At 45.1% G+C, this 13,194-nt stretch overlaps 1 protein-coding gene across 2 annotated transcripts in view; it reads left to right on the forward strand.

Moving 5' to 3' along the window:
- Positions 1–13,194, forward strand: part of FRMPD1 (FERM and PDZ domain containing 1) — a 294,156-nt gene that overhangs the window by 148,205 nt on the left and 132,757 nt on the right. For both annotated transcript variants that reach the window (XM_075315875.1, XM_075315884.1), the window contains exon 2: positions 8,116–8,211. In XM_075315875.1, the coding sequence (XP_075171990.1) occupies positions 8,120–8,211 (92 nt within the window). In that variant the 5' untranslated portion in view covers positions 8,116–8,119. The remainder of the gene's footprint in view (positions 1–8,115; positions 8,212–13,194) is intronic.

Consider the following 13,194-nt stretch of genomic DNA (forward strand, 5'->3'; position numbering starts at 1 on the left):
TCTGCATGCCACCACATTGGATTTGAAATGAAACCTCTACAACAGAATTCAAGTGCAGATTGTAACGTTTAATTTGAAGGTTTAAACAAAAATATCTGATAGAAATTGTAGGAATTGTACACATTTCTTTACAAACACTCCACATTTGAGGAGGTCAAAAGTAATTGGACAAATAAACCAAACCCAAAAAAAAATTTTTTATTTTCAATATTTTGTTGCGAATCCTTTGGAGGCAATCACTGCCTTAAGTCTGGAACCCATGGACATCACCAAACGCTGGGTTTCCTCCTTCTTAATGCTTTGCCAGGCCTTTACAGCCGCAGCCTTCAGGTCTTGCTTGTTTGTGGGTCTTTCCGTCTTAAGTCTGGATTTGAGCAAGTGAAATGCATGCTCAATTGGGTTAAGATCTGGTGATTGACTTGGCCATTGCAGAATGTTCCACTTTTTTGCACTCATGAACTCCTGGGTAGCTTTGGCTGTATGCTTGGGGTCATTGTCCATCTGTACTATGAAGCGCCGTCCGATCAACTTTGCGGCATTTGGCTGAATCTGGGCTGAAAGTATATCCCGGTACACTTCAGAATTCATCCGGCTACTCTTGTCTGCTGTTATGTCATCAATAAACACAAGTGACCCAGTGCCATTGAAAGCCATGCATGCCCATGCCATCACGTTGCCTCCACCATGTTTTACAGAGGATGTGGTGTGCCTTGGATCATGTGCCGTTCCCTTTCTTCTCCAAACTTTTTTCTTCCCATCATTCTGGTACAGGTTGATCTTTGTCTCATCTGTCCATAGAATACTTTTCCAGAACTGAGCTGGCTTCATGAGGTGTTTTTCAGCAAATTTAACTCTGGCCTGTCTATTTTTGGAATTGATGAATGGTTTGCATCTAGATGTGAACCCTTTGTATTTACTTTCATGGAGTCTTCTCTTTACTGTTGACTTAGAGACAGATACACCTACTTCACTGAGAGTGTTCTGGACTTCAGTTGATGTTGTGAATGGGTTCTTCTTCACCAAAGAAAGTATGCGGCGATCATCCACCACTGTTGTCATCCGTGGACGCCCAGGCCTTTTTGAGTTCCCAAGCTCACCAGTCAATTCCTTTTTTCTCAGAATGTACCCGACTGTTGATTTTGCTACTCCAAGCATGTCTGCTATCTCTCTGATGGATTTTTTCTTTTTTTTCAGCCTCAGGATGTTCTGCTTCACCTCAATTGAGAGTTCCTTAGACCGCATGTTGTCTGGTCACAGCAACAGCTTCCAAATGCAAAACCTCACACCTGTAATCAACCCCAGACCTTTTAACTACTTCATTGATTACAGGTTAACGAGGGAGACGCCTTCAGAGTTAATTGCAGCCCTTAGAGTCCCTTGTCCAATTACTTTTGGTCCCTTGAAAAAGAGGAGGCTATGCATTACAGAGCTATGATTCCTAAACCCTTTCTCCGATTTGGATGTGAAAACTCTCATATTGCAGCTGGGAGTGTGCACTTTCAGCCCATATTATATATATAATTGTATTTCTGAACATGTTTTTGTAAACAGCTAAAATAACAAAACTTGTGTCACTGTCCAAATATTTCTGGACCTAACTGTATATGCTCCGATCCTGGTATATATGTCCCCATCCTAGCCCACATCCTGGTATATATGTCCTCATCCAGGTAAATGTCCCTTTCCTGGTATATATGTTCCCCATTCTAGACCACATCCTGGTATGTATGTCCGCATCCATATGTCACCATTCTGGTAAATGTCCTCCATCCTGGTATATATGTTCCCCAGTTTAGGCCCCCTCCCGGTATATTATATATGTCCCCATCCTAGGTCACATCCTGGTATATATAACCCCATCCTGGTAAAAAAAAATGTCCCCCATCCTGGGCCCCTTCTGGTATATATGTCCCCATCCTGGAATCCTCCAGGAATATGTCCCCATCCTGAGATCCTCCTGGAAAATGTCCCCATCCTGGGCCCATGCTGGTATATATGTCCCCTTTTTGGTACAGTATATATGTCCCCCTACTGGTATATATGTCTCCTCCTTGTAAATATGTAAATAGGGCCCAACCGTGGGCCCCAACTGGTATATATATCCCCCTCTAGGTATATGTCCCCATCTTGGTTTATTTGTCTCCCTTCTGGCATATATGTCCCTTTCCTGGTATACATATTCTCATTCTGGGCACCTCCTGGTATATATGTCCCCTTTTGGTATATATGGCCCCCTCCTGGTATATACTATCCCCCTCCTGGTATGTATACTGTGCCCCTCCTGGTATATACAGTATGTCCCCGCAACCTGGTATATATGTTAACCTACTGGTATATACTGTCCCCTTCCTGGCCCATACTGGTATATATATCCCCCTCCTGGTATATATGTCCCCAACTTGGTATCTACTGTCCCCCTCCTGGTATATACTGTCCCTCTCCTGGTATATACTGTCCCCCTCCTGCATCCCTGGGTCTGGTCGCGGTTGCAATCCCTTTACTCTGATTATTCCTCCCCTGCTCAGGTGTTCCATCAGAATAATAGATCAGTTGTAATTCCACAAACTGTGGACAGATATGGTACTACAGTTTTTGGAAGATAGCAGACATGTTTGGCTAATGCTGAACAACCCCTTTAATCCATTAACGACCTGTGGTGTACATTTTAGCCCAGCGTCACACTGGCGTATAACTCGCACAAGTACAATGTGACAAAATCTCACATTACACTCTGCCCAATGTTAGTAATCAGATGGCATCTGAGCACAGTGCGATATATTCATAGACAGGCAGCAGACGAGATGGAGAGATGACTTTCTCGCTGTCCTCCACACCTGTGATCTGATCGCAAGACAATCGAATCACGCTCTGCATTCAATAGTCTCGCATCAGATGGTATATGCAAGTGTGAGACCGGCCTTAATGTTAGGTCGCTGCACCTTTTATGGAGGATGCACATGGCAGCTTTGTTACTTAGCCAGCATCAGTCTGTAATAGCAAAGACCAGAGCAAGTTTCAACTGCTGTTGTTAACCATTTAGATGCCGCAGGCAATCACTGTCAGCTGCATTTAATTGGCAAATTTAGCAGGCACGGACCTTCTGAAGACTCCCATGACTAACTTCTTAGTTTTCCTGTAAAGCTCAGCCAAAAGCCGTAAGGTCACATGCACACAGTGAATATTTGGTGAGGTTTTTACTTCAGTATTTGTAAGGCCACTTATAAATATTGTGTGCTTGTGTCCTTATAAAAACTGAAGTATACAAACTTACCAAATACGCAATGTGTGCACATGACCTTACAAATACTGAGGTAAAGACTGACCAAATACGCAATGTGTGCACATGACCTTACAAATACTGAGGTAAAAACTCACCAAATACTCAATGTGTGCACATGGCCTTACAAATACTGAGGTAAAGACTGACCAAATACTTAATGTGTGCACATGACCTTACAAATACTGAGGTAAAAACTGACAAATACTGAATATTTGCATGTGGCCTTAGGGCTCATGCGCACGTTGCAGGGTTTTTGTTTCCGTTTCTGCAGCGTTTTAAGCTGCAGCGTCACGTTGTCAAAATGCATGTGTTCTGCTTCCCCAGCAAAGTCTATGAGATTCATGCAAAATCCGTGCGCACGATGCTTTTTTAAACACAGCGTTTTGATTGTCAAAAATTTGACAAAATCTCTGCGTTTAAAAAATCAGTATGTCAATTCTTTTGTCCGTTTTGGCAGCGTTCTACACCCATTGAATTCAATGAGTTGTAGAAAAATGCTAAGCAGTGCATTTTTGTTGGGATCAGCATGTTTTTTTAACATAAAAAACGCAGATCTTTCGGTCTCTCTCTGTCCATGTCGGTCTCTCCCTCCCACCCCCTCTCTCATACTCACCGATCCACGATCACCGGCGAGGCGATGCATGGCGTTCACACTGTGGTGGATTCTCTTTTGAAAATGCCGACCGCTCATTAATCCATCTTGTATTCCCTGCTTCCCCCGCCCACCGGCGCTTATGATTGGTTGCAGTCAGACACGCTCCCACACTGAGTGACAGCTGTTATACTGCAACCAATCACAGCCGCCGGTGGACGTGTCTATATCGAGCAGTAAAAAAAATAAATAAATAGTAATAAAAAAAAAAACGATGTGCTGTCGATACCAGCCAGTGTAAAGCCACATGTCTGAAGGCTGGTATTCTCAGGATGGGGATCTCCACGTTATGGGAAACCCCCAGCCTAACAATATCAGCCAGCAGCTGCGTGGAATTGCTGCATCCATTAGATGCGACAGTCCCGGGACTCTACCTGGCTCATCCCGAATTGCCCTGGTGCAGTGGCAAAAAGGGTAATAAGGAGTTGATGGCAGCAGTCCATAGCTGCCACTAAGTCCTAGGTTAATCATGGCAGGCATCTCCCCGAGATACCTTCCATGATTAACCTGTAAGTTAAAGAAAATAAACACACACATCCAAAAAATCCTTTATTTGTAATGAAAGACAAAAAACACCCTCTTTCACCTCTTTATTAACCCCTCAAAAACACCTCCAGGTCTGACGTAATCCATGCAAGGTCCCACAACGCTTTCAGCTCTGCTACATCGGAAGCTGACAGGAGCGGCAGTACAACACCGCCGCTGCTGTGAGCTCCATGCAGCAACTGAAGTGAGTCGCGCGATCAGCTGTGCTTTCACTCAGGTTACTCGCAGCCACCGCTCTCAGGTGGAGGACTCCAGCTGTGGCCGCGGGTCACCTGAGTTACGGCACCGCTGATCGCGCGGCTCACTGCAGTCACTCAGGGGATTTGCGATCATAGGTGAGTCATTCATATGTGACCGCAAATCAGGCTGCGACACAGAGAGAGACGCGCAATGTCAGTGAAATTGGGAAAAGTTCTGATGTCACTGCTGCGGACTCCTGTCTCCTGGCACTGACCTCAAAGGTTCATCTGAGTTCATGACAGCACACAGAGATAGAGTCACAGGATGGCAATAAAGTCAGGTGAAGTTCATCCAAGTTCATTCTCATCGCCCGACTCTGTCTGTGTCTGCTGTCAGTGGGCATGTAGCAGAGCTGAATTGCTGGGGGACCGCACTGACAAAAATGCATTTAAATGCATGCAAAATGCATCCAAAATACATGCGTTTTGGATGCATTCTTTTTGTCAACACACAGCGTCAAGTCTGCCAGAGGGTGCATTTATTTCTGCACTGGCCAGGACGCAATGTGCGCATGAGCCCTTTGGGTGCACTTGTCGCAGGCGAAGGAGGGGACGCTGCGCTCACCCACTGCTCGGGTCCGGCTGCTGCTGCTACTGCTCGGTGGCTCGAGCGGTGGGCCGGATCCCGGGGACTCGAGCGGCGTTCCTCGCCCGTGAGTGAAAAGGGGGTGGTTTGGTTTAGGGATATTGTCCGTGACGCCACCCACGGTTGTGGTGAGATTGTGACACCACCGCTGCTCTGAACGGGAATCCCGGGAGCGATGACAGGGAGCAGCTTGGATGTTGGTTCTCCCCTCCGTGGGTAGGGGGGTTGGTTGTCCCGGGGCCCGGTGAGGGGTAGGGATGGATGGCAGGTAGGTTACGGGGCCTGGTGAGGTGCAGGGTCGCGGGGGCAGCGCACTCACTCAGCCAATGATGAATACAAAGTCTCCGGTAAAACAAACGGCTGGTTGGACGGGTCCCACAGACGGCTGCGGTATTTCTCCTCCCGGCAGGTTGATGGTGACTGCCTTTCCCTGCACCTGTGTAGTGTGTACAGTTCCAATGGGTTCCCACCGGTAACCCGCTCCCCAGCTTGGATGGGTGCTGAAGGAGCCCCTTTTGCCCGCAGGCTCTGGCCCTGGGAACTTTAGCCTTGGCGGTGACTGTGTTTCCCTTCACGGTTTGAGCTGTCGCCTTCTTTCGGGACTTGACTGCTGGGAAACCCAGGAGGTTCCCTTTGCTAACGGATTTGACAAATTCAACGGAAACTCCTAGCCTTGTCGGGGTCCGTAAGCCCTGCCGGATGGTGCTGGCTTCTCTTTGTTCACCGGTCCGGTACCGCCGGGCCACCGCCCGTCCATGGTCCTTACGGCTCACTCCAATCGGCCTCTCCTGCATACGGTCACCACCGTCTGCCAACCTTGCTGTACCATCCGGGCCACACACCCGGACGCCATCAGACAGTTGCTCTCTTGCCACTTCACTCCTCCAACTTCAAACTCCTCACTCCACACTCTAACTGATCTGCCTCACTGATCTGCCTCCTTTTTCTCGCCTCCAGGACTGTGAACTCCTCGGTGGGCGGGACCAACTGCCTGGCCCACCCCCTGGTGTGGACATCAGCCCCTGGAGGAAGGCAACAAGGATTTTGTGTTTGGCTTTGGTGTGCCTAACCGGGGTGTGGGCTGTGTTGGTGCTGTTCTGTGACGACCTGGCTTGCCCAGGGCGCCACACGCTCACACGAGCATATAAATCGGACGAGTGCAATGCGAGAAAATCTTTCATTGCACTTGGCCCCATGTTAAGGACGCTTTACACGCTGCAATATCATTACAGATATCACTAGCTTGCGTACCCGCCCCCATCGGTTGTGCGACATGGGAAAATCGCTGCCCGTGGCGCACAATATCGCTTACACCCGTCACACTACTTACCTGCCTAGTGACGTCGCTGTGACTGGCGAACCGCCTCCTTTCTAAGGGGGCGGCTCGTTCGGCGTTACAGCAACGTCACTAAGCGGGCTCCCAATAGAAGCGGAGGGGCGGAGATGAGCAGGACGAAACATCCCGCCCACCTCCTTCCTTCCGCATTGCCGGCGGCTGCAGGTAAGGTGAGGTGAGGTTCCTCGTTCCTGCGGTGTCACGAACTACATCGTACACGCAGCAGCAACGATAATTGGGAATAGGGGGGCATATCACCGATTAGCGATTTTGAACGTTTTTGCGACGATTTAAAATCGCTCATAGGTGTCACACGCAACGACATTGCTAAAGCAGCCGGATGTGCGTCACAAATTCCGTGACCCCAACAAGATCGCTTGAGCGATGTCGTAGCGTGTAAAGTGGCCTATAGACAATGCTGCAGCTCAGATTTTTTCTTAGCCCTGAACGGACTGAGGAAAAAAATCGCAACATGCTGCGATTTTCTGCAAGAGCCGTACCACTCGCACCCATTCAAGTGAATGGGTGTCAGAGAAACATCGGACTGCACTCGGATGTTATCCCAGTGCAGTGCGATATATGCACAGGCTGACAATGGAAGAGATGGGGGGATTAACCCCTCCCTCTACTCCGCAGCACCCGCACTCAGCTTCGTAGCTGTGACACATTTGCAAGATCGAGTCACAGTCGCATGAACCTCGGCTCAGGCTCGCAGCAGAGCCTGAGCCGAGGGCCATTAGCATATCGCATCCGATGCTTTTGCATCGGATGCCATATGCTAATGTGTCTGCAGCCTTACAAATACTGAGGTAAAAACTCACCAAATACTCAATGTGTGCATGTGGCCTTACAGATACTGAGGTAAAAACTCAAATACTCAATGTGTGCATGCGGCCTTATAAATGCGAAGGTAAAAACTCACCAAATACTCAATGTGTGGACATGGCCTTACTACTTGCATTATTAGTAGATCTTTTTTCTTACAGGATACGTTACAAATGGAAGATAAATAGCAATTCCTATACCAGTCTGTCTTGTACTGTTAATGATTGTTGTACGTATACCCTCTTTCACTTGTAAAGCGCCATGGAATAAAGGGCGCTTTAATAATAAATAATAATAATTCATTAACGCATCTGTCCTCCATAGACTCCCATGTTAAAAAAATGGATTTGTCAGAAATCAGTTTGCTAACGAATCTTTGCAGGATCCTTTCTAATGGATGATTACAGGACATGTGAACGCAGCATAATTCATAGTTTTTTTTTATAATGCTTACATGTTTTGTACTAACCACTATAGTTACTACTATATGGGATGGTTGGCTCAAACATCATTGTAAACCAAGTCTATACTATGTATCCTGAGAAAAAGCTGAACCTTTTAGCACTTAGACTTCTTTTTCCCAAGTTGTATCCTACTTTAAATTGTTAGACACATTCAGTTTAATCATTCACTTATTTCAACCCTATCCAGGTAAATGGAGGACCCAGAAGCTCATCTACGCAAAGGACATAGAATAGAACAGATGGTAGTGAGATGGCTACGCCGGTCACGAGACAGTTCATCCCGGTAAGCTTAGTATTATCTTTTTTTTATTTATTTACTGACTTGCTTTAAAGACATCCTGCTCTACATTTGAATGTAAAAGAGATACGTACAGTGCCTTGCGAAAGTATTCACATACCCCTTGGCATTTTTCATGTTTTGCTACCTCACAAGCTAGAATTTCACTGGTTTTTTTGAGGTTTTGCATCAGTTCATGTAAAGATCATCCCTACAACTTTGAAGATTGGGTTTTCATTTTATTGTGAAGCAAATAAGAAATATGATAAAATAACTGAAAACGTCAGTGTACATAATTATTCACACCCCGAAAGTCAGTTCTTTAGCGTGTGGCAATTACAGATGCAAGTCATTTTGGATAAGTTTCTAAGATGAGCTTTCCACATCTTACCACTGGGGTTTTGTCTAATCATCAAGACAAAACTACTGCAGCTGCTTCAAGTTATATGGTTTCCTCTTCAAGTCTGACCACAGATTCTCATTTGGATTAAGGTCCAGGCTTTGACTAGGCGGCTCCAATACATTTACACATTTTCATTTAAACCACTTGAGTGTTGCTTAAACAGAATGCTTTGGGTCATTGTCTTGTTGGAAGGTGAACCTTCGTCCCAGTCTCAAATCACTGACAGACTGAAACAGGTTTTGCTCAAGAATATCCCTGTATTTTGCACCATCCATCTTCCCCTTGACTCTTTTTCCCTTTTCCTTTGACATTTTCCCTGTCCCTGCTGCCGAAAAATATCCCCACAGCATGATGCAGTCACCACCATGTTCCACTGTGGGTATGTTGTTATTGGGGGGATGAGCTGTGCTATTTTGGCGCCAGACATAGTATTTACCTAGGTGGCCTAAAAGTTCAATTTTGGTCTCATCGGACCACAGCACCTTCTTCCATACATTTAGAGGGTCTCACACATGTCTTTTGGCAAAATCAAAACGAGCCTTCCAATTTTTAGCTGTAAGTAAAGGCTTTTTTTGGCCTTTCTTCCATAAAGGCCAGGTCCATAGAGTGTATGGCTTATTGTGGTCCTATGGACAGGTACTCCGTTCTCTGCTTGGGAACTCTGCAGTTCCTTCTGGGTTATCATTGGTCAATAAGCTGCCTTCTTGCCCAGGCTGACAGTTTTGGTGGGCAGCCATCTGTAAACATGTTTGTTGTGGTACCATGTTCTTTCCATTTAATGATGATGGATTTAATGGTGCTCCAAGGGATCATCAGAAATTGAGATATTTATATTTTTTTAGAACCCAACCTTGACTTTTGCTTCTCAATAACCTTGTCTCTGACTTGTTTGGAGAACTCCTTGGTCTTCAGGTTTTGTTTAGTTAGTGGTGTCTCTTGCTTAACAGTGTTGCAGCCTCTGTGGCCTTTCAGAAAAGGTGTGTATATACTCACAGATCATGTGACACTTAAGCGGGCTTTACACGCTACGATATTTCTAGCAATTGCTAGCGATATCGTACGCAAAAGCACCCGCCCCCGTCGTGAATGGGATATCGTGTGATCGCTGCCGCAGCGAACATTATCGCTACAGCAGCGTCACACGCACTTACGTGGTCGGCGGCATCGCTGTGACTGCCGAACAATCCTTCCCTCAAGGGGGAGGTGCGTTCGACGTCACCGCGACGTCACCGCGACGTCACTAAGCGGCCGGCCAATCAAAGCGGAGGGGCGGAGATGAGCGGGACGAACATCCCGACCACCTCCTTCCTTCCTCATTGCAGGCGGGACGCAGGTAAGGAGCAGTGTGTGTGCTGCCGCAGGAACGAGGAACAACATCTATAAACAACCATTAACAATTTTTGGTTTTAGGATGACCTCTCCATGGTGAACGATTTTCACCACTTGAGGACGTTTAAGGTTGCTGATAAGTGTTACACGCTGCGATATCGTTAATGACGCTGGATGTGCGTCACTAAGTAACGACGTGACCCCGATGATAAACCATTAACGATATCGTAGTGTGAAAAGCCCGCTTTAGATTGCATGCAGGTTGAGTTCCTTTCACTAAGCATGTGACTTATGTAAGCCATTTCTTACAACAGAAATTTTTAGGGGCTTCATGGCAAAAGGGGTAAATATATATGCACATGGCAATTTTTATTTATTTTATCCAATAAATTTAATTTTTTACTATATTTTTCTCTATTCAGTTCCCCAACTTAGACTAGTGCTGATGCATCACACACAAATAAGATTACAAACATATTTAAACACAGGTTGTAATGTAACAAAATAGTTAAAAAGTCAAGGGGGTGAATACTTTCACAAAAGCACATTTCACTGCATAATATTGATATCAGCAACTAGCATACTCTGCTTAATGGCTACTAGTCCAAATGCAATTTTCTAAGGTTGTTCATATCTATGTTTTAAAAAGAATAACCTATGCCCAAACTTATCACCAATACTCAACTTGTGTCCTTATAAAATGTAATGTACACCAGACCAATAAATAAAAATACTAGAAAAGGTTTATTTATTACATATAAAAAACACATTAAAAGAAGGACATGCACTACATACAAAACTGCAGTTTACAATCATGAGGGTATTACAATGGAGTAGATTTTACCTTCAAAATGTACCTACCACGATTTGCCAACTGATATATATATATGTAAAGTTATAGGAAACATATAATTGAATATTATGTACTCCATATAAAATAAAGTGAAATTAAGTGTTTTGTGAAATTGCATGGCTACTTAACCTCATATGTTTAATACAGAAAAGCGAAAAGTGCTTGGCAGGATAAAAAGGTTAGAAAATCAAAAACAATGCCAGAACATGATTAATAGCACACCTTACTCATTTAAAAACAAAGGACAAAATAAAACTTAGGCTTTGTGCACTTTGTTGCATATTTGGTTGCAGACATTTTACAACCAAATCTGCATCTCATGGCTGGAAAAATGTTGCGGCAAAAACACATTTTTGCAGCGATTTGCCACTTTTCTATGCATTTTGCTAATGCATTTTTTTTTTCATTGCTTTTAATGGCGAAAATGCAGCCAAAAAAACAGAAATGCTGCAGATTTTTTTCTGCAACCAAATCTGCAACGAAAAATCCTGAAAGTGTAGATAACACGTCAGGATTCTCACAGACTTTTTTAGCATTAGGATTTCCTTGCAGATTTGTAAAAATCTGCAATCAAAAACATTGGAAAAAAAAATGCAATAAAAATGCAACATGTGCACACAGCCTAACTTGTGATTAATGATGGGCGGATCCGGACTGTAAAAGTCCGGATCCGCGCAGCTTCAAAAGTATTCGGGTGCCGGACCCGGGCCCTGAGTTCTCAGGGAACTCCAGCTAATGATCCAGGTACACAACTCGGGTAATACAAAAAAATAAAGGAAAAATAAACAAAAAAATAATAAAGCAAGTGGCGCTATACTTACTGAGCCACCGGTGCGGCTGTAGCTACTCCCGCGGCTGCCCATTCACCTCCGGGGCTGTGAATTAGGCTCATGCATATGCACTGCTTTCCTCGCCCATCGATGTCTGTAATTGGTTGCAGTCAGATGGGCCCCCACCTTGAGTGACAGCCTGTCTGACGCTTCCAATCACAGACCTGGTCTGTGTCCCCCATATTACGATTAGAGTTGAGCGCGGTTCGTGGTTCTCCAGTTCGCAGTTCGAGTGATTTTGGGGGCTGTTCTAGATCGAACTAGAACTTGAGCTTTTTGCTAAAGCTCGATAGTTCTAGTTACGTTCGAGAACGGTTCTAGCAGCAAAAAGCCAAGCTAATTACTAGCTGGCTTTCCGCTGTAATAGTGTAAGTCACTCTGTGACTCACACTATTATGAAATTTCAGCGTATAGTGTGCGGGAACAGCGCATTCAGATCACTGCTGATGGGATAATGGCAATCGCCATTTTTTTTTTCCTTGTCTTCCTTCCCTAAGCGTGCGCGTGTAGTGGGGCGGGCCATCATGTCAGCCAATCCCAGACACACACACAGCTAAGTGGACTTTTAGCCAGAGAAGCAACAGCATGTGTGATAGGATGTCCATGTCACATGTCCCTGCATTATAAAAACGGGTATCTGCCCGTCCGGACGCCATTATCTGCCTTCTACGTCTGGGTGTCAGTCACCGCTGGCGTAGCTCCTGTCTCCGGTACTGCTGTGTACGCTCTACACACAGCGCTATACAAAATAGGGATAGAAGTTTCTATTAGCCCTTGTAAGGGCTAATAACAGCAGGCTCAGAGCCATAGGTGACAGTCAGGTCCGTGGAAACAGATTTTAACAGCTACAGATAACAGCGTCTGTGTAGCTAAGCTCAGGGACTTCCTCGCTGCATTTCCCCATTAGGAGGGATAGAAAGTGAGGCTTCCTTTCCTATACACTAACCCACAACCCTGCCACTGTACCCTCCTGCCCTTTGCACACTCAAGCTCATTGTTACTAAGCCATTATACTAGCAAACACTGAGGAAACTTAGTGGCATCCTAAAAGTGGCTGTTGGACTCCCATTATTGTCCCACTGGTGTAAAGCTATTTGCAGCACCACTGCATTGCACACTCAAACTCATTGTTACTAAGCCATTATACTAGCAAACACTGAGTAAACTTAGTGGCATCCTAAAAGTGGCTGTTGGACTTCCATTAGTGTCCCACTGGTGCAAAGCTATTTGCAGCACCACTGCATTGCACACTCAAACTCATTGTTACTAAGCCATTATACTAGCAAACACTGAGTAAACTTAGTGGCATCCTAAAAGTGGCTGTTGGACTTCCATTAGTGTCCCACTAGTGCAAATCTATTTGCAGCACCTCTGCATTTGACACTCAAACTCATTGTTACTAAGCCATTCTAATAGCAAACTATGCTGCCAGTTTAAGGGCCGTAGTTGCATTGTCAGGGATAGTTATTGTTGTTTATTCTGCTGTTAATAAAGATAGACCACCGCTGCAATCTACACCACCTCTCAATTTTTACTACAACATTTTAAGTGCACAATCTTGTCGCAATCAAAAT

This window comes from Anomaloglossus baeobatrachus, chromosome 1 (genome assembly GCF_048569485.1).
Source record: "Anomaloglossus baeobatrachus isolate aAnoBae1 chromosome 1, aAnoBae1.hap1, whole genome shotgun sequence".
Classification (NCBI taxonomy): domain Eukaryota; kingdom Metazoa; phylum Chordata; class Amphibia; order Anura; family Aromobatidae; genus Anomaloglossus; species Anomaloglossus baeobatrachus.